The 22,144-nt window shown below is 44.0% G+C and overlaps 1 protein-coding gene across 1 annotated transcript in view; it reads right to left on the reverse strand.

The window, feature by feature from the left end:
- The window catches only part of LOC140491234 (scavenger receptor cysteine-rich domain-containing group B protein), a 78,523-nt gene that overhangs the window by 10,384 nt on the left and 45,995 nt on the right, over window positions 1–22,144 (reverse strand). The window contains exons 9-10 of the mRNA XM_072589207.1: window positions 21,276–21,587; window positions 18,017–18,106 (exon numbers count right to left, since the gene is read on the reverse strand). Coding sequence (XP_072445308.1) covers window positions 18,017–18,106; window positions 21,276–21,587 — 402 coding nt within the window. The remainder of the gene's footprint in view (window positions 1–18,016; window positions 18,107–21,275; window positions 21,588–22,144) is intronic.

Below are 22,144 nucleotides of genomic sequence, written 5' to 3' on the forward strand. Positions count from 1 at the left end.
CGGGTCTCCCTGCTGTCAGAAAGATGTTGTTAAACTTGAAAGGGTGCAGAAAAGATTTACAAGGATGTTTCCAGAGTTGGAGGATTTGAGCTATAGGGAGAGGCTGAACAGGCTGGGGCTGCTTTTCCCTGGAGTGTTAAAGGCTGAGAGGTGACACAATAGGGGTTTATAAAATCATGAGGGGCATGGATAGGGTGAATAACCAAGGTCTTTTTCCCAGAGTAGGGGAGTCCAGAATTAGAGGGCATTGGGTTTATGGTGACAGGGGAAAGATTTAAAAAGGACCTGAGGGGTAAACTTTTCAAGTGGTGGTACATGTATGGAATGAGCTGCCAGAGGAAGTGGAGGAGGCTGGTACAATTACAACATTTAAAAGGCATTTGGATGGGTATATGACTCCAACCCTACCCCACCCTCCTATTTATCTCCCAGCCCCCTTAACCTCACCCCCACATTCCTGATGAAGGCCTTATGCCCAAAATGTCGACTCTTGCTCCTCGGGTGCTGCCTGACCTGCTGTGTTTTTCCAGCACCACACTTTTCAACGCTGACTCTAAAGCATCTGCAATCCTCACTTTCCCTTAGAGGGATATGGACCAAATGCTGGCAAATGGGACAAGACTAATTTAGGATATCTGAACAGCATAGATAGGTTAGACTGAAGGGTCTGTTTCTGCTGTACAGCTCTATGACTCTCTAACTCTCAAATCCCTCTCTGCTGCAACATTTTGTAACTTATCTCAATTTAAATAATATTCATTTCTTATTCCCACTTCACAATTATGTTTGTGCCATCTGCAAACTTGGGTATCGTTCTTTCACTTTCCTCGCCCAAATCACCAACATAAATTGTAAATAATTACAGCCCCAGCACTGATCCCTGCTGCAACCACCAGCTGATGAAGGAGCAGCGCTCCAAAAGCTAGTGCTTCCAAATATACCTGTTGGACTGTAACCTGGTGTTGGGTGATTTTTTAACTTTGTCCACCCCAGTCCAACACTGGGGTCAAGGTGAGGAGGTTCTCAGGGAGATAGTGAAGAAAGAGATAAGTCTGAGACTGGTACAGTTAGGAAAGGGAACAAGTCAAACAGTCAGGGCAGGCAGAAACAATACAGAGAACGAAGCAGGATTGATCAATTAAACTGCACTTATTTCAATGCAAAAGGCCTAACAGGGAAGGCAGCTAAACTCAGGGCATGGTTAGGAACATAGCAATTACAGAAACATGGCTCAGGGATGGACAGGACTGGCAGATTAATGTTCCAGGATACAAATGCTACAGGAAGGACACAAAGGGGGCAAGAGAGCAGGGAGAGTGGTGTTTTTGATAAGGGATAACATCACAGCTGTACTTAGGGAGGATATTCCTGGGAACATGTTCAGGCAAGTTATTTGTGTCGAAGTGAGAAATAAGAAAGGGATGAGCATCTTATTGGGATTGTACTGTAGACCCCAGTAGTCGGCGGGAAATTGAGAAACAAGTTTGCAAGGAGATCTCAGTTATCTGTAAAATAATAGGGTAGTTATGGTCGGGGATTTTAACTTTCCAAACGTAGACTGGGACTGCCATAGTGTTAAGGGTTTAGATGGAGAGGAATTTGTTAAGTGTGTCCAAGAAACATTCCTGATTCAGTATGTGGATGTACCTACGAGAGAAGGTGCAAAATGTGACCTACTCTTGGGAAATAAGACAGGGCAGGTGACTGAGGTGTTAGTGGGGGAGCACTTTGGGACCAGTGACCATAATTCTATTTGTTTTAAAATAGTGACGGAAAAGGATAGACTGGATCTAAAAGTCAAAATTCTAAACTGGAGGAAGGCCAATCTTGACGGTATTAGGCAAGAACTTTCAAAAGTTGATTGGAGGCAGATGTTCGCAGGTTAAGAGACGGCTGGAAAATGGGAAGCCTTCAGAAATGAGATAGCGAGAGTCCAGAGAAAGTATGTTCCTGTCAGGGTGAAAAGAAAGGCTGGTAGGTATGGGGAATGCTGGGTGACTAGAGAAATTGGAGGGTTTTGTCAAGAAACAGAAGGAAGCATATATCAGGTAGAGACAGCAGAGATCGAGTGAATCCTTAGAAGGGTATAAAGGCAGTAGGAGTATACTTAAGAGGGAAATCAGAAGGGAAAAAAAGGGGACGTGAGATACCTTTGACAAATAGGGTGAAGGAGATTCCAGTGGGATTTTACAAATACATTAAAGACAAAAGGGTAATGAGGGAGAATAGGGTAACAAGTGAGAGGATAGGGCCCCTCAAAGATCAGCAAGTGTGGAACTGCAGGAGATGGGGGAGATACTAAACAAGTACTTTGCATCAGTGTTTACTGTGGAGAAGATAATGGAAGATATATTATGTGGAGAAATAGATGGTGACATCTTGAAAAATGTCCATATTACAGAGGAGGAGATGCTGGATGTCTTAAAATGCACAAAGGTGGATAAATCCCAGGACCTGATCAGGTGTACCTTAGCAAGGTAAGTGATTGCTGGGCCCCTTGCTGAGTTATTTGTATCATCGATAGTCACAGGTGAGGTGCCGGAAGACTGGAGGTTGGCTAACGTGGTGCCACTGTTTAAGAAAGGTGGTAAGGACAAGACAGGGAACTACAGACCAGTGAGCCTGACGTCGGTGGTGGGCAAGTTGTTGGAGGGAATCCTGAGGGACAGGATGTACATGTATTTGGAAAGGCAAGGACTGATTAAGGATAGTCAACATGGCTTTGTCTGTGGGAAAGCATGTATTACTGACTTGATTGAGTTTTTTGAAGAAGTAACAAAGAGGATTCTTGAGGGCAAAGTGGTGGACTTCATCTATATGAACTTAAGTAAGGCATTCAAGAAGGTTCCTCATGGTAGACTGGCTAGCAAGGTTAGATCACATGGAATCCAGGGAGAACTAGTCATTTGGACATAGAACTGGCTTGAAGGTATAAGACAGAGGGTGATGGTTGCTTTTCAGACTGGAGGCATTTGACCAGTGGAGTGCCACAACGATTGGTGCTGGGTCCACTGCTTTTTGTTATGTGAACATAGGAGGTATAGTTAGTAAGATTGCAGATGACACCAAAATTGGAGGTGTAGTGGACAGCGAAGAAGGTTATCTCAGATTACAACGGGATCTTGATCAGATGGGCCATTGGGTTGAGGAGTGGCAGATGGAGTTTAATTCAGATAAGTGCAAGGTGCTGCATTTTGGAAAGGCAAATCAGAGCAGGGCTTATGCACTTAATGGTAAGGTCCTGGGGAATGCAGCTGAACAAAGAAACTTTGGAGTGCAGGTTCATACTTCTTTGAAAGTCTCAGGTAGAAAGGATAGTGAAGAAGGTGTTTGGTATGCTTCCTTTTATTGGTCAGAGTATTGAGTACAGGAGTTGGGAGGTCATGTTACAGCTGTACAGGACATTGGTTAGGCCACTGTTGGAATATTGTATGCAATTCTGGTCTCTCTCCTATAGGAAGGATGTTGTGAAACTTGAAAGGGTTCAAAAAAGATTTACAAGGATGTTGCCAGGGTTGGAGGATTTGAGCTATAGGGAGAGGCTGAACAGGCTGGGGCTGTTTTCCCTGGAGTGTCGGAAACTGAGGGGTGACCTTATAGAGGTTTACAAAATTATGAGGGGCATGGATAGGATAAATAGACAAAGTCTTTTCCATGGGGTGTGGGAGTCCAGAACTAGAGGCATATGTTTAAGTTGAGAGGGGAAAGATTTAAAAAGGACCTAAGGGGCAACATTTTCACACAAAGGTTAGTGTGTGTATGGAATGAGCTGCCAGAGGAAGTGGTGGAGGCTGGTACAAGTACAAAATTTAAAAAGCATCTGGATGGGTATATGAACAGGAAGGGTGTAGAGGGATATGGGTTAAGTGCTGGCAAATGGGAGTAGATTAATTTAGGATATCTGGTCAGCATGGATGCCTTGGAACGAAGGGTTTGTTTTCATGTTGTACATCTCTATGACTGTAATATCTCATGCACCTTCCCTTTAGCCTCTGAACTTATCTGCCAACTTTTTGTATTTCATGCGTGAGGGTCTCAATTCCTTTGGGCTGCAGCTTTCTGCAGTCTTTCTCCATTTTGTACATTTTTATTACATTGACTTTGACTCTTCTAAACTCCAACCTAGCTTGTGTAACCATGCCTTGTAAGACAATCAGTACATTCCAGCTATAGTGTAGTAAGCCTTCTCTGACCTGTTTCCACTGCATTTCAATGCTCCCTTAAATAAGGAGATTCATCTTGTATGACATGACATATAATCTTCAATTATTGTGATCTGGTACTTATGTTAGCTCCTGGTGCATTAATATGAGGCACAGGTCACGTTGTGCAGAGTAATACATCACCAAATACCTACATTTGCACTCACAGGTCTGGGCTGAAACTAAGGAAATCAGTCAGATATACTGAAGTTCACTTCCCTCAGCATGTCATGCTGCAGAAGGACAGGACTCAGTAAGATGGAGACTGAGCCCTCTAGATTATTAGGTCACATGCCATAATACAGTGATGGCAGCATGATGTATATCACGTTTCTGTTTTAAGACACAACACTGCACACAGTATTTCAGAATTGGGTCTCACCAATATCCTTTACAATGGAAACAGAACCTCCCGCTGTTGCATTTAATTCCCCTTACAATAAATGATACCATTCTCTAAGCCTTCCTGTTGACTTGCTGTCCCTATTGTTGAGAATTCCGAGGCTGGAGTTGATCTTGAAGCTCCAGTAAAGATTGGATTGCATAAAATCACAATAATATACTGATTCAAAGAGCCACTTGGTCCGAGAATTTTATTCACTTTGATACACCTTCACCCCCAACATCACTGATGTTTTGTTCAAGTCCACACACACACCCACCCAATCAACTCCACACCTAATTGCTTCAGTTGACACAACCATCATTTGATCCAGACATCCATTGGCACTTAAATTCCCTCTCGACTCCACAAGAAAATCACCTACTCAAACAGAGTCTAGATTAGAGTGGTGCTGGAAAAGCACAGCAGTTCAGGCAGCATCCGAGGAGCAGGATTCCTGATGAAGGGCTTTTGCCTGAAACATTGATTTTCCTGCTCCTCGGATGCTGCCTGAACTGCTGTGTTTTTCCAGCACCACTCTAATCTAGACTCTGTTTGAGTAGGTGATTTTCTTGTGGAGTCGAGAGGGACTTTAAGTGCCAATGGATGTCTGGACCAACTGACGGTTGTGTCACTGAAGCAATTAGGTGTGGAGTTGATTGGGTGGTGTGAGTGTGTCAGTGTGTTTGTGTGTGTGAGAGAGAAAGAATGTGTGTGTGAGAGAGAATGTGTGTGTGAACATGTGTGTGTGTCAGTGTGACAGAGAGAGAGCGAAAGAATGTGTTTGTGTGAGAGTGTGTGTGAGAGAATATGTTCGTGTCAGAGTGTTTGCGTGTGTGAGAAAGAGAATGTGTGTGAGAGAGAATGTGTGTGTGTGAGAAAGAGAATGTGTGTGTGTGTGTGAGAGAGAGAGAGAGAGAATACGTTTGTGTCAGTTTGTGTGAGAGAGAATGTGTGTGTGTGTGTGTGAGAAAGAGAAGGTGTGTGTGTGAGAAAGAGAATGTGTGTGTGTGTGTGAGAGAGAGAATACGTTTGTGTCAGTTTGTGTGAGAGTGAATGTGTGTATGTGTGAGAAAGAGAATGTAAGTGAGTGAGAGAGAGAATGAGTTTGTATGAGAATGTGTTTGCGTTAGAGTGTGTGAGAGAGAATTTGTGCGAGAGTGTTTGCGTTAGAGAGAGAATGTGTGATCATGTGAGTGAGTGAAAGAGAGAGATGTGTGTGAGAGTGTATGTAAGCGAGAGTGAGATAATGTGTGTATAAGAGAGAGAGAAAATGGATGTGTGTGAGTGTGTGTAAGAGAGAGTGTGTGTGAGAGAGAGAAAAAAAGAGAATATGTATATGTGAGAGAGAGAGAATGTATTTGTGTGTGTCAGTAAGAGAGGGAGAATGTGTGTGAGAGTGTTTTTATGAGAGGGAGAGAGAGAATGTGTGTGTGTGCATGTGAGAGTGTGAGTGAGTGCGCGTCTGAGAGTGATTGAGTGTATGTGTGCGTGTGTGTGTTACCTTCATGTAAAACCCCTGCACAGTACAATGATTTTTATCGCTGACCTGTTGACAGTCAATGAGTCTGCCTATTGTCCTGACAGACAGGCAGCTCGCTCCTATTCTGGGGCAGCTCATCCTGTGCTTCTTGCTAAAGAATTTTGGGCTGGATGGCAACTGGTGACAATGCAAATCTGCCTTGGAGGTAAACACTTCGCAAACCAAAGACAGTTTAAAATGAGGATTATTTCACAATCTGTCAGATGGCAGGGTGAGAGAGACACAGAGACACAGCATCAGAGCAAAACAGAGACAGAGATGGAGAAACCACCAGCAGTGAAACTGAGACGCAATGTGAGAACGAGTTTGGGGGGAGGGGTAAAGAGGGAAGCAAATAGGGAGAGAATGGAGAGGTAGGAGGGAGAGAGAGAGAGATTCAGACAGGGAGTGTGTAATCAGAATTTGAGAGAAGCAGAGACAATGGGGTAGGGTGAATAAAAGAGAAAAAGGAGAGCAGGTGAGAAGCTGAACAGAAAAAGAGGGGAAGGCAAGGTAGAACTGTCAGAAAGGGGAGAATAAAAGGTTGGCTTCTTATCCACACTTCTCTCAGCCACAGGCCCTCCCAGAGATCTCTACAGTCCATCGATCCCTGGTGACATGTATTCATCACTGCAGTGTAGGTTACCTGGCATCCAGTGTTCACACAGCAGGCTCCCATGAGCATAAGGTCACACCCAGGAACTCAGAGGAAGTGAGGTTGGTCGATCAGTACATTATGGTCCCAGGGTAACAGGGAGAACTTTACAAATACTGGCATGGAGAATTTCAGAGTAGTACATTTAGGGACCAGTGGAAGGTAATTGATAACAGAAAGGAAGGACATATCTGGTAATAGACAGCAGATATTGAGTGAAGCCTTAGAAGAGTATAAATGCAGTAGGAGCATTCCTAAGGAGGAAATCAGGAAGGCAAAAAGGGGACATGAGATAACTTTGGCAAACAGGGTTAAGGAGAATTGAAACGGATTTTATAAATACATTAAGGACAAAATGGTAACTAGGGAGAAAATAGGACCCCTCTGGTCTCCCTCCTATTGGAAGGATGTTGTGAAACACGAAAGTGTTCAGAAGAGATTTACAAGGATGTTGTCAGGGTTGGAGGGTTTGAGCTACAGGGAGAGGCTGAACAGGCTGGGGTTGTTTTCCCTGGAGTGTTAAAGGCTGAGGGGTGACACAATAGGGGTTTATCAAATCATGAGGGGCATGGATAGGGTGAATAACCAAGGTCTTTTTTCCCCAGAGTAGGGGAGTCCAGAATTAGAGGGCATTGGGTTTATGGTGAGAGGGAAAGGGGACCTAAGGGGAAATGTTTTCACACAATGGGTGGTGTGTGTATGGAATGAGCGACCAGAGGAAGTGATGGAGGCTGGTACAAGTACAACATTTAAAAAGCATCTGGATGGGTATATGAAGAGGAAGGTTTAGAGGGATATGGGCCAAGTGCTGGCAAATGGGACTAGATTAGGCTAGGATATCTGATTGGCATGGATGAGTTAGATGGAAAGGTCTGTTTCCGTACTGTACATCTCTATGGGTGCTGGGCCCTCTACTTTTTGTCATTTACATAAATGATTTGTATGCGAGCATAAGAGGTACAGTTAGTAAGTTTGCAGATGACACCAAAATTGGGGGTGTAGTGAACAGTGAAGAGGGTTACCTCAGATTACAACAGGATCTGGACCAGATGGGCTATGGGCTGAGAAGTGAAAAATGTGTAGCTGGAGAAGCGCAGCAGGTCAGGCAGCATCCAGGGAGAAGGAGAATCGATGTTTCGGGCATAAGCCCTTCTTCAGGCAGCCCTTCATTCCTGAAGAAGGGCTTATGCCCGAAACGTCGATTCTCCTGCTCCTTGGATGCTGCCTGACCTGCTGCGCTTTTCCAGCAACACATTTTTCAGCTCTGATCTCCAGCATCTGCAGTCCTCACTTTCTCCATGGACTGAGAAGTGGCAGATAAATGAAAGCAAATCTTAGCAGGACTTATACACTTAATGGTCAGGTCCTAGGGAGTGTTGCTGAACAAAGAGACCTTGGAGTGCAGGTTCATAGTTCCTTGAAAGTGGAGTCGCAGGTAGATAAGATAGTGAAGGCTGCATTTGGTGTACTTTCCTTTATTGGTCAGAGTATTGAGTACAGGAGTTGGGAGGTCATGTTGTGGCTGTACAGGACATTGGTTAGGCCACTGTTGGAATATTGCGTGCAATTCTGGTCTCCTTCCTATCGGAAAGATGTTGTGAAACTTGAAAGGGTTCAGAAAAGATTTACAAGGATGTTGCCAAGGGTTGGATGATCTGAGCTACAGGGAGAGGCTGAACAGGCTGGGGCTGTTTTCCCTGGAGCGTCGGAGGCTGAGAGGTGACCTTATAGAGGTTTACAAAATTATGAGGGGCATGGATAGGATAAATAGACAAAGTATTTTCCCTGGGGTCAGGGAGTCCAGAACTAGAGGGGCATAGGTTTAGGGTGAGAGGGGAAAGATATAAGAGAGACCTAAGGGGCAACATTTTCACGCAGAGGGTAGTACGTGTATGGAATGAGCTGCCAGAGGATGTGGTGGAGGCTGGTACAATTGCAACATTTAAGAGGCATTTGAATAAGGGTATATGAATAGGAAGGGTTTGGAGGGAATTGGGGCGGGTGCTGGCAGGTGGGACTAGATTGGGTTGGGATACCTGGTCAGCATGGATAGGTTGGACCGAAGGGTCTGTTTCCATGCTGTACACCTCTATGACTCTATGACTGTAATATCTCATGTATCTTCCCTCTACCCTCTGAACTTCTCTGCTAACGTTTTGTGATTCATGCATGGACAAGTTGGACTGAAGGGTCTGTTTCTGTGCTGTACATCTCCATGACTCTAACTAGTTGGAAGATGAGGAGAATTCCTTCCTGCACCATCAGTTGTGATTGAAATGTACTGTTTGAAAGTTATCAGAAGCAGATAGTGGGTGGCACAGTGGTTTACACTGCTGCCTCACAGCACAGGAACCCAGGTTCGATTCTAGCCTCTGGCAACTGTCTGTGTGGAGTCTGCACATTTTCCCCTCGTGTGGGTTTCCTCTGGTTTCTTCCCACAGTCCAAAGATGCACAGGTTAGGTGAATTGGCCATGCTAAATTGTCTATAGTGTTCAGGGATGTGTAGTTAGAGGCATTAGTCAGGGAAATGTACAGTAATAGGGTAGGGGAGTGGATCTGGGTGGGATACTTCTCAGCGATCTAATCATACCATTAAATAGGGGAGTTAGATGAATAATTATAAAGGGAAACAAAGGCACGACAACCAGAAACTGAGAAGAGGTTATGTTGGTATAGTTCAGTAAATTTAAAAAGACATGACGGGCCAAATGGCTCAATTTTTCTGAAGAATGGTTTTTATGTTAAAGATTGAAGATCTGCTTTCAACCTTCACCAGTTCAGTCATAACCCGGCTCTACTTCTCTGTTGATTAATAAAGCAAACAGACTGTAAGACTGGAATCTTGATTCCAATTACTGTTCGTCTCTGGAAGGGAACTGTCCCTTCCACATGTCCGAAGTAGAGCCAATCCTCAATGTGTTTGTGTGATGTATAACTACAGACTAACTTGTGTGTTCATTTCAAAAGCCTCTGTGCTCCAGCTCTCTCATTGTGACTGTGAGGAGAGGAGCAGAGAATGAGGCCAGCACTGCTTTTGTTCATTGGGTGCCTGGTCCTTGGCCAGTCCGTCACTGCTAATGGAGTGTTCATAGACAAGCCAATCCTTGGAGGTAAGTACATTACTCTTTATTTACAAATATTCACAGGAGAGACAGATGCCATTCAGACACAGAAGACTGTGCCCTACACAATATAAATGTGACTGATATTTGCCTTAACTCCATCAGTTCCTTAAAACGTAAAACACTTCCCATGTATAAAGATTTCAGACTCAGTTTTGAACGGTTCGAAAAATGTTGTGTAATTATCCAACCTCACTAATTATCAACTAAGGGGTGATCCTCAGCCACCTTGTTTATCCCCCCTACATGCTGTCCCTGAGTGATAACTTGCATTATTATCTTAATATCTTCAAATCCCCTCATGGTCCCTTCCCTCCCTGCCTCTGTAATGGTCTCCAGTCCCAAAACCCTTCTGGATAGCTGCATTCCTGTGTAAATTGAAACCTCCAAACCTTCTTAAGATTTTAAGCAATTTGCAAATGGTGCCATCAGCTATCTGGGGGGGCTAGGCTGAGGAATTCCTTCCATATCTTCCCACCCTTTCCTCCTTTGGAGCTGTCCTTAAGACCGCGTTCTTTGGGGAAGCTTTTTCACAACTGTCCCTAATATCTGCTTTTGTGATTCAGCGTCAAATTTCATATTATTCTTTTGCTAGGATGAAACTTGCAATGTTTAATAGTGATCAAGTCTTGATAAACATTCCTTCAATCTCAATGTCTACAGTTCAGGCCACCCTGTACCTTGGTCAGACCAAATTTGGAGCAGTGTCTGCAAGTCAGGTCTCCATGTACTTTGAGTTAGCCACACTGGGAGCACTGTGTACTGGAGATGTCCACATCACGCTCAGTTAGCCCAGACCTGGAAGCTCACAGGATCTGACTGGTGACATTAACGTACTCTCACTTTCTAATTCACAGGGATGAGTACTCTTTGTGAGCACGATGGAGGGACATGCAGATACACATGTAGGAACAATGAGATTTGGAAAGATATACACTGTTTCGGTGGCTTATGTTGCATGCTGAAATGAGTAACCAAAAGGAAACATGAATGACTGAGAGATCTGCCTGAGGAAACTAACTGTGATTTCTCTAATTCAGGCTCAGCTCAATTGTGTAGCTGCAGTGACTCCTGACCCACTGATTTCCGAATTGTCTGAATAAAACTCGCTGTGTTGTTCAGTACCACTTTGTGTCTCATGTTTTCCTCAGATCAGTGCGTGGCCACACTGACAGGGAGGAAGTGGGTGCTGGATAATGGCTGGGCGACATTGTCACCGTGTGGTCTCAAAATGGTCAGATTGACTAAATTGTGCTGTTACACATGATTCAAGCATTGGGGCTGTCTGAAGGTTATATACAGGGATCCTGTGTTCCACTTGCATCAAATCTCAACACTAATGGAACGTGTGACTCAGAGAAACAAGCTATTTACAATAGAAACTGACTCCATACTCCAAACCCAGTCGACAGCTTAGCTCCTGATCTCAATCAGCTAGCTAGCAAAGTTCAATTGATGGAGCTTCTATTCCTAATTTCCTGTGACCAGTTGAACCAGATGATTTGGCCTTCCAAACGCAAAGGAAATGCTCCTCTCCATGTGGCCTCTTGGTCTCGGGGTTGATGTCCTGGTGGTCTGTCTAGTTCTTCAGCAGCTGGAGGTCTGCACCTACTGGCTCCACCCTCAGCCTCTCTTTCTCCAGCCCATGCTCCTGGCTCCAAACCCTTCCCACTTGGTCCACCTCCCACACCTGGAGGCTCCAAGGGAAATCCCCCAGTGTTCCTGCTGTTACCAGTGATCCCTGTGGAGATGAATGTTAGGGAAGGGTAACCAGAAATGTAACATATCAGCTGGGGCATAGTCACCTGTTCATGTTGTAACAGGGCCAGGTGGTATTTAAGATGGTGGGCAGGACCTGGATTCCAGGATTGCGGACACCAATGCCATAACGTGTTTTAATCACCCCTGAATAATGGTGCGAGTCAGGAAACTGTGTGCACTATTCCCACACACGCATTCTGCATTGGAGGTGAGCACTTGAGCAGACCCTACAACTTACATGGAGGTCAGGCTTGGGTGGTCAGACATATGGGTCATAGCACTTCATAAGGTTCCGGTCCATGGAGGACCCATAGGCTAGGATTGAGGAGATTTGAAAGGCAAGTTCTATAGGTGCTGCTATATCACATCAAAATAGAATCACAATAATTGTCAGTGAAATATAAGGCCATGTTGCCTGCCTGGTGCCAGTATGGGACATCTGCTCAAGGCACAAGAAGGACGTGGAGTGGAAGGAGAAGGATGTCACAGGCAAAAGATGGAAAGGAAGTCAGCACGAGGAGCTAGGCATGAAATTAAGAAGCAGCACTGCTAAGCCAGTAACCTCTGGGATTATTACCTGAGCCATGTGAAAATTGACATAAAGCACACAAGATTAGAGAAATGAATGTGTGGCTTAAAGACTGACGTGATAGAGATGGGTTCCAGTTCATGGAGCACTGGCACCGGTACTGGGGTCTGTAACATTCGGACAGGCTAAGTCTGAAACATGCTGGGGGGGTCAGAGTTGTCGTGAGCCACATAACAATGGAACTCATGAGCATTTGAAATGAAGTACTGGGTGAAAGTGATCAAATTCAGGAAGATATGCAAACCAAAGAGTCGAAATAATGCAAGAGAAAAAGGTATTAAGATGGGAAATGATGAACAGTAAGAGTTAAACAGTAGGTTACAACAATAAGAAAAGGACAAAACTTGAGGGTCTGTGGCTGTGTTCATATTGCATTAGAAAGAGAGACAGGAGAGCACAAATAGAAATAAATAAATATGATCTGGTGCCCATGACAGAGACATGGCAACAAGCTAGTATATACTGGGATCTGGATATTGAAGGCTATGTCACATTTAGGAAGCACAAGAAGATCAGAAACCATTCACAACAGGCCCAAATACTGAATGTTGGTATTAGCACAATAGAAAGAGTTGGCAGGAAACGAGGGTGTAGAAACAGTTTGGGTGAGATTGAGAAATGTGAAATGAAAAAAGGCATGAAGTTATTTGTGGGATTGGTGTAAAGGAGTCTTAACAGTGGCCACACAGTTAGAAAGATTATAAGGGGAGATATAATGGGAGTTTGAAAGAAAGGTTTACAATATACATTAATGACTTGGAGGAAGGAAGTGAGCGCCTAATTTGCAGGTGACACAAAAACTAGGTTGTACGTTTGCTCACTGAACTGGTGGGTTTGTTCTCAGACATTACATCACCATGCTAAGTAACATCATCAGTGAGCCTCTGGTGAAGCATTGATGTTCTGTCCTGCTTGCTATTTAACTCTCTTCTTGGAAGCCGATGTACCCCTTGTTGCATTAGAGCCAGTCTCAATACCAGAAACTTGGCTGTTCGTGCTACATTCCCCTGAGAATCCATCACCCCGTACATTTCTGGTCGGCATGGACAGGTTGGACCGAAGGGTCTGTTTCCATGCTGTACATCTCTATGACTCTCTCAGTTTGTTGTGGTGGGTGATATCATTTCCAATTCTGTTTCTGAGAGTTTGGTAAATGGGGTCCAAATCGATATGTTTGTTAATGGAATTCCTGTTTGAATGCCAGGCCTCTAGGAATTCCCGTGCATGTCTTTGTTTAGCCTGTCCCAGGATGGATTTATTGTCCCAGTCGAACTGGGGTCCCATTTTGTCTGTGTGTGTCTGTGGATATCAGTGATAGAAAACTGCATTTCTTCAATTGATACTTAAAACTATGGTGGTCGTTTTTCTTTGACTTAGTGCTACATTCATAGTGAGAAATGAAATAACAGGCAGAATAAATTCTACAACAGCAGCAACAATAACTTAGGAATAATTTATGTAGCACATTTAACACAGTCAAATATCTTCTAGTGCTGCACAGAAACATTGTGTTAGACTCCAGACCATTTAAGTAGATACTCGGAGAGGGGCCAAAAGCTAGTGCAAAAATAGTTTTTAAAGGGTGTTAATTTTGATGGTATTAGACAAGAACTTTCAAAAGCTGATTGGGGGCAGATGTTCGCAGGTAAAGGGATAGCTGGAAAATGGGAAGCCTTTAAAAATGAGATAACGAGAATCCAGAGTAAGTTTATTCCTGTCAGGGTGAAAGGAAAGGCTGGTAGGTATAGGGAATGCTGGATGACTAAAGAAATTGAGGTTTTGGTTAAGAAAAAGAAGGAAGCATATGTCAGGTACAGACAGGATAGATCGAGTGAATCCTTAGAAGAGTATAAAGGCAGAAAGAGTATACTTAAAAGAGAAATCAGGAAGGCAAAAAAGGGGACATGGGATAGCTTTGGCAAATAGAGTTCAGGAGAATCCAAAGGGTTTACATTAAGGTCAAAATGGTAACTCAGGAGAGAATAGGCCCCTCAAAAAATCAGCAAGGTGGCCTTTGTGTGGAGCCACAGAAAATGGGGGAGATACGAAACGAGTAGTTTGCATCAGTATTTACTGTGGGAAAGGATATGGAAGATATGGAATGTAGGGAAATGGATGGTGACATTTTGAAAAATGTTCATGTTACAGAGGAGAAAGTGCTGGATATCTTGAAATGCATTAAAGTGGATAAATCCCCAGGACTTGATCAGGTGTATCCCAGAACTCTGTGGAAAGCTAGGGAAGTGATTGCTGGGCCTCTTACTGAGATATTTGTATCATCGATAGTCACAGGTGGGGTGCCGGAAGACTGGAAGTTGGTGAATGTGGTGCCACTGTTTAAGAAAGGTGGTAAGGACAATCCAGGGAACTATAGACCAGTGAGTCTGACCTCAATGATGGGCAAGTTTTTGGAGGGAATCCTGAGGGACAAGATGTACATGTATTTGAAAAGGCAAGGACTGATTAGGGATAGTCAACATGGCTTTGTGCATGGGAAATCATGTCTCACAAACTTGATTGAGGTTTTTGAAGAAGTAACAAAGAGGATTGATGAGGGCAGAGCAGTAGATGTCAGCTAAATGGACTTCAGTAAGGCATTCGACAAGGTTCTCCATGGGAGACTGATCAGCAAGGTTAGATCTCATGGAATACAGGGAGAACTCGCCATTTGGATACAGAACTGGCTCAAAAGGTAGAAGACAGAGGGTGGAGGAAGGTTGTTTTTCAGACTGGAGGTCTGTGACCAGTGGAGTACTGCAAGGATCGGTGCTGGATCCACTACGTTTCGTCATTTATATAAATGATTTGGATGCGAGCATAAGAGGTGTAGTTGGTAAGTTTGCAGATGACACCACAATTGGAGGTGTAGTGGACAGCAAAGAAGTTTACCTCAGATTACAATGGGATCTTGATTAGATGGGCCAATGGGCTGAGAAGTGGCAGATGGAGTTTAATTCAGATAAACGTGAAGTGCTGCATTTTGGGAAAGCAAATCTTAGCAGGACTTATACACTTAAAGGTCAGGTCCTAGGGAGTGTTGCTGAACAAAGAAACCTTGGAGTGCAGGTTCATAGCTCCTTGAAAGTGGAGTCGCAGGTAGATAGGATAGTGAAGAAGGTGTTTGGTATGCTTTCCTTTGTTGGTCAGAGTATTGAGTACAGGAGTTGGGAGGTCATGTTGCAGCTGTACAGGACATTGGTTTGGCCACTGTTGGAATATTGCATGCAATTCTGGTCTCCTTCCTATCGGAAAGATGTTGTGAAACTTGAAGAGGTTCAGAAATGATTTACAAGGATGTTGCCAGTGTTGGAAGATTTGAGCTACAGGGAGAGGCTGAATAGGCTGGGGCTGTTTTCCCTGGAGCATCGAAGGCTGTGGGTCGAACGTATTGAGGTTTATAAAATCATGAGGGGCATGAAAAGGATAAATAGACAAAGTCTTTTCCCTGGGTGGAGGACTCCACTACTAGAGGGCATAGATTTAGGATGTGAGGGGAAAGATATAAAAGAGACCTAAAGAGCAACATTTTCATGCAGAGGTTGGTATGCGTATGGAATGAGCTGCCAGAGGAAGTGGTGGAGGCTGGTACAATTGTAACATTTAAAAGGCATCTGGATGGATATATGAATAGGAAGGGTTTGGAGGGATATGGGCCGGGTGTTGGCAGGTGGGACTAGATTAGGTAGGGATATCTGGTCGGCATGGATGGGTTGGACCAAAGGGTCTGTTTCCATGCTGTACACCTCTATGACTTTATAAATAGGAAACAGAATTAGAGAAACAAAAACATCTAGAGAGGGAATTTCAGAATTTTGGTCCCTTACTTGAAGGAAGAGCTCGGAGGGTCAACCTGAGGGAGATATCTATTTGATCCAGTAGGTTAACAAGGTAGTCTGACTAATGCCTTCTATAACTGATGTATTTTGCATTTTGCATTTAATTCCCCTCACAGTAAATGAAAACATTCTATTAGCTTTCTGAATTACTCTCTGTACCCAGATCCCTCCACTTGAAGAAATTCTCTTTCTCTATAGATTTCTAATCTGACCACAAAATGAAATATATTGGAACAGGAAGTCGATGTTGCTGCCATTGAGGTGTGCCTAGAACTGGGAGCCAGTGCTAAATCCACCAATATACCCATGGGTGGTGTACTGATGCCCAACGATGCCATGCCAACCTCACTCCACTCCCTGCTCCACTTGGCATACCATTCTGCCACTTGGCACCAGGCTCCCTATCTCCTTCTCTTCCCCAACACTCTACCCATTCACCCTCTCCTTCTTGCTCCCAAAGCCAGTCAACAGTAAGCAAGCGGGAGGGAAGCAATGAGGGCTGGGGAACGGGTGGACAAGTATTGGGTGTGCAACAGTGAGTAAATAACGATCCCAAGATTTGAATTGATTTTTAAACATGTGAAGCACACGGAAAACCTAAGAATTTGGTCTTAACGCTCCACAAGTGAAGATTGAGGGATTACTCAATTGAAGTGTATAAGATCCTGAATGTCTTTACAAGATGGGAGGGGACAGGATGTGTGTGTGTGTGTGTGTGTATGTAGTGGGGGGCACAGTTTTGCAATGAATGGTCAAGGGTCATCCTTTCAGGACAGAGATGAGGAGAATTTGTTTCTCTCTCAGAGATTTGAGAAGAGTTTGGAACTCACTGTTTCAGAAAGCAGTGAAGTGAGGGTCATTGAATTGTTGGAAGGTAAGGATAGATTCTTGTTCGCCAGGGGAATCGAGGATGATTCGGGTGGATAAGAATTCAAAATACAATTAGAGTGGTCATGACCTTATTGAATGGCGGAACAAGCCTGAGGTCTGCCTTATACACTTGTATTTTCTTGGTCGTATTCCTTGATGCAGGGATCCCATTGGCAGTGATGACACAGGCAATGTGACTGCACTGGGGGCATGTCTGTAAACACAACCATTCAGAGAATCTAACTTGCTGCACTGGGTGAATGATTGCATTCACATTTACTTGTTTCCAGTCAGTGGCTCTGGGCATTTTCAGATTTAAGAAGGTTCAAATGCAAGACGTATGTGTAACAAAAGCCGCCAGGATAAAGAGAGAGAGAGATGAATCTATGCTGGAACCTAGCCACAAGAACCTGCCAATCAAACGTGCAGTAACCTCCTCAACAAATGACAGGCACTGAGAAATGTCTGTGTATCTCTGTAGAGGTATTAACTAGCACAGTGTAGGAAATCAAGTGCACTATTAGATTGTTGAAATAAACAGATTAAGCCCAAGGCCTTGCAAAAAATAGACTCCAGGAAGAATAATGCATCTTTGCACTTGCTTCTTTCTATGTCTTGTGTTTAAATGCACCCACACAAACACACACTCAGACACACACACAGACACAGACACACACACACACTCAGACACGCGCGCACACTCAGACACGCGCGCACACTCAGACGCGCACACACTCAGACACAGACACAGACACACACACACACTCAGACTCACATACACGCAGCAAATAAGAGATTCCCACTTTGGCAATGGAGGCAATATCAGAGCACATTCAATTGAGGCATGTTGCTGAAGAGTGACAGGGAGGTTAGGGGTGAGGTATGACAGCAATAATGGAACAAAGATAGACAGGTTAGCAATGAGAATCAACCCAGTACTGATGCATTCATCACTTAATTTAAGAACACTGCCCGTACAAAACGATCACACCATGTTCCCATGGTTACATAGCCCAATGCACACTGCTAAAAGCTTCTGAAATAATTCAATGGTTACTGATTATATTGTGTATTACCTTTTGCCGTCTTCAATGCTTGTGATGTTCTTGTCGTGGTTATTACTGGCGCTTGTTTGCCAGAACCTGTCACCTCGGGAGTTTTATACTCTGAAATGAAATACAGATCTCCGTTAGTGACTGGTGAACTGTCTGGCGATTTGCGATAACTGTCTGGCGATTTGGGATAACTGGCGATTTGGGATGTCTCAGTTCCTATCCACACGGATTTGTTTATTCATGGAGAATATTGAAACTTGGCCAAATTCTAGAGCTTTCCAAGTGCTTCTTTTATGGGAGCCCCTGGGGTGACAGAACATACACAGCAGATGCTGAAGCAAAATCCTGTATCATTTCCTCTCAGATGGTTTGGTCTTTGCGGGCTATAATTCATGGTGGTACCTTCGTTCCCTGGTAGTTTAGTTTTTTTTTAACAATTTGCTGGCAAAGTTCTTTGGTGTTGCTCATGGTTAACCAAAGCTATGAATGACTTTTCAATGATTTACACACACACACACACTTCACTTTTGACTCATAGTTTTCATCTCCCCTCCTTTCTAATTTGCTGCTGTCTTCCTGTGAGCCACATGTGTGACAATAAAAACAGGAAGTACATGTATCAAATACAGGAAATGGAAACTACCTGGGCTGTTTTTTTAATATATTGGTACCACTATCCCATAGTATCATTTTGATGACCGTAAAACCATAATATGTGGAAGCAAAGCAGGCCGTTCAGCCCATCGAGTTCGCTCTGTCATTCAATGAGATCATGGCTCATCTGATAATCCTCAACTCCACTTTCTTGCATTTGCTCCTGAATTCTTTACTGATTAAAAATCTCTCAGACTTGAATATACTTAATGTCCCAACCTCAACAGTCCTCGGTGGTAAAGAATGCCACAGATCAACTACCCTCAGAGAGAAGACATTGCTCCTTGTCTCTGTCTTAAAAGGATTACCCCCTCACTCTCAGATGATGCCCTCTGCTTCTAGACTCTCCCAGAAGGAGAAATAAGCTTCCTACATCTGTCAGTGCCCTCTGAATCATGGGTGTTTCAAAACGTAAAGTGGGTAAATGCCTCGACTTGAGGGTAGGGAGCGAATTCCACTGGCAAGGAGATGAGGAGGGGGATTGGGACAGGACAGGAGAGAGGTGGGAAGGAGAGGAGAGAGGGGATAGGGAGAGGAGCGGAAAAGAGAGGAAGAGCAGTGAGAAGAGGGGAGGTGGAAGAGAGAGGGGAGAGAGAGGGGATGAGAAAGGAAGGGAGGGAACATGAGAGGAGAGACTGGAGCGGGGAGAGAAGGGAGGGGAAAGGGGACATGGAAGAGACAGCAAAGGATGTGATAAGAAAGGAGAGGAGGGCTGAAAGGAATGGCAGTCAGTGACATTGAGCCAGTAAAGTGGCTCCTCAGTCAATTGTCTCTCCCTCATGTAGCACACCCATAATGTCAAGGTGGTATAAAACCAGAGTAAAATGTCGTCCTTGGCTCATGGCTTTTCATTGGCTGACATGAGCTGGATGCAAATGGACTCTTCTAGCACTGCATTTGGCTGGAACCCAGGCAATGAAAAGAGTGAATCTCACTGACCTGCAAACCAGATCCGTTGGGATTTACATACTAACTATGGTGGCAAAAAGCATTTTCATTCGTTAAATCTGATGAGCTCCAAAATAATTCTGTTCCTTATTGCAAAAGCCGTTAATTGCTGAGAAGAGACAGGAAGCTGAAACCTTTTGCCTTGTGCTCATCAGGACAATTACAGAATGCCAAATCTCAAACAACCCCAACTATTTATACCACAGGAGAAAAGAGCGCTGATTTGTTGGCAAGTTGATTCCAATTGTCTGAGGCATTGCCATGGAAAATAAAAGGGAAACAGAAGGCTCTCAAGGAATTCAAAAAAGACACAAGCTTCACCATGTTCTTTTGTAGGAAACTGATCCCCATGTACAAGTGTATGCCACGTATAGAGGGCATAAAGGAACCAATCGGCACCCTTTCTGCTGTGGTTTAAATTCCTCTGGCCTCAAAATCGCTGAGTTCACAGAAACATCATAGTACCCTTATAATGCAGATGGAAGCCATTCGGCCCATCAAGTCTGCATTGACCCCCAGAAGAGCATCCCAACCCCTGACTCCATCCCTATAACCCCACATTTACCATGGCTAAACCACCTAGCCTCCATATCCCTTACTACTATGGGCAATTTAGCATGGCCAATCCACCGAAACTGCATATCTTTGAACATCTCTGAGCTCCAAGGTTATAAGTTCAAGTCCCACTCCAGGGAGGGTGTCAAGCACTAGATCTCCCTTGACACTTGGTTGCAGTGCCAAGGGAATATAGCACTATTTTGGGGGGGAGGGGGTTGCCATCTTATGAATGAGCTATGCCGCCCTCTGGGCTTCACATGGGAGATCCTGTGTCACTTCTGTCTCAGAGAAGCATCGTGTTGTCCTGTTCAATGTGACGATATTGTCACTTTAACAGGTTATTTAGTCATGTTGTTTTTTTTGAAGAAGGTTATAAGGCAGAGGTGACAAGCTGTCTCTAAGAAATTAAACAGTTCGTGAAGGCTGGGGAGTTTGTTTTTAATTGGGACATTGGAGACAGAATGGGTGTGGCCAGCTCTCACAGATCAGGCTTTCTTTTTTTTTACTTTTTAGATTTAGTTTTGAGCAGAAGCCTTTGGAATCTCAAAAGAGTTGGAAGCTTCAGTGAATGTCTCCTAGCTGCTAGTTTCTCTGATTTTTCTCTGGATACTTTTTCCTCCTGGATTGGAGAACTGCATCTGAGAAACTGTGTCTGAATTTGCCTTTTTGCCAAGGTGTGTGTTTGCTGGATGTTGCTATATTAGAACAGTTAATTAGTATGTTGTTTGGTTAAGTTTTCCAATAAGTTGGTTAAGTTATTCTAAATTTCTCTTTCTTTTGTTTGTATTTTAACTATGGCTTCTCATTAAATTATGTTTTGCTTAACATCAAGTAGTTTGACCAATCACATCCCATCTGGAACATAGCACTTCTCATCTACCTTTAAAATAAGAAAAGGGAAGGGTCTAGGCTGTCTTCTTAAAATATATTGAGGGGACCATAACATGAGCATATTAGCTCAATACTATTAGTTAGGCCTCCCTGGGTGCAAAATGGCTGCCGCATTGAAGTGACAATGACACCTGCACCAGAAGCACCTTGGGATATCCCGATCATGCAAGAAATGGTGTGATTGGTTGTTTTCCACGTAAAAGTGTGTTGCTATTGACGTCGGCCTTACCTACACAAATAGCACCGGCATCTTCATGGTGTCTGCAGTTGTGCTTTCCCCAGCCGAGGTTAAAACAGTCTGACAAGGATGACTCTGTCCCTTCACAGTTCACGTTGTCCAGCAATATCGGGCCACGGCCATAGCCGAAGTAGCTCAGGTCGGTGGCAGTAATGGCACCACCACATCCCAACTGCCTGCACACCACTGCCACGTTTTTAATATTCCATTCATCATCACACACGGTTCCCCAATTGTTGCCGTAGAAAATCTCCACTCTGCCTTGGCAGCTGTTGTTACCATTCACCAGACGAATGGATCTAGCTGAAAACATTCTCAGATGATCATAGTTTTCAGTCCTCACTTTTAAATGAGCATTTTTTAAGACTGCTTTCAAATAAATCAACCAATACATCACTGTAATCTTGTTCCTTAACCAAGAAAAGAAAGGATAATCTCAAAGGAAATTTATATTCACAGTTAGTCTCTTACAACAGTCCTACATTGATATGTTTCCTTCTGGTTGTAAATCAAGGACGTGGTTCAGGTCCAGATGTTGGTCAGCCTGCTAAATGATTAGATTCTCTACAGAATGGAAACAGGCCCTTCAGCCCAACAAGTCTGCACCAACCCTCCAAAGAGTAACCCACCCAGACCCATTCCCCACATTTACCCCTGACAAATGCACCGAACACTATGGGCAATTTAGCATGGCCAATTCACCTGACCTGCACATCTTCGGATTGTGGGAGGAAACTCACGCAGACACGTGGAGAATGTGCAAACTCCACACAGCTGCCCAAGGCTGGAATCGAACCCAGGTCCCTGGCGCTGTGAGGCAGCAGTGCTACCCACTGAGCCACCGTGCCGACTCATGTGTA

This window comes from Chiloscyllium punctatum, chromosome 19, assembly GCF_047496795.1.
Source record: "Chiloscyllium punctatum isolate Juve2018m chromosome 19, sChiPun1.3, whole genome shotgun sequence".
Lineage (NCBI taxonomy): Eukaryota > Metazoa > Chordata > Chondrichthyes > Orectolobiformes > Hemiscylliidae > Chiloscyllium > Chiloscyllium punctatum.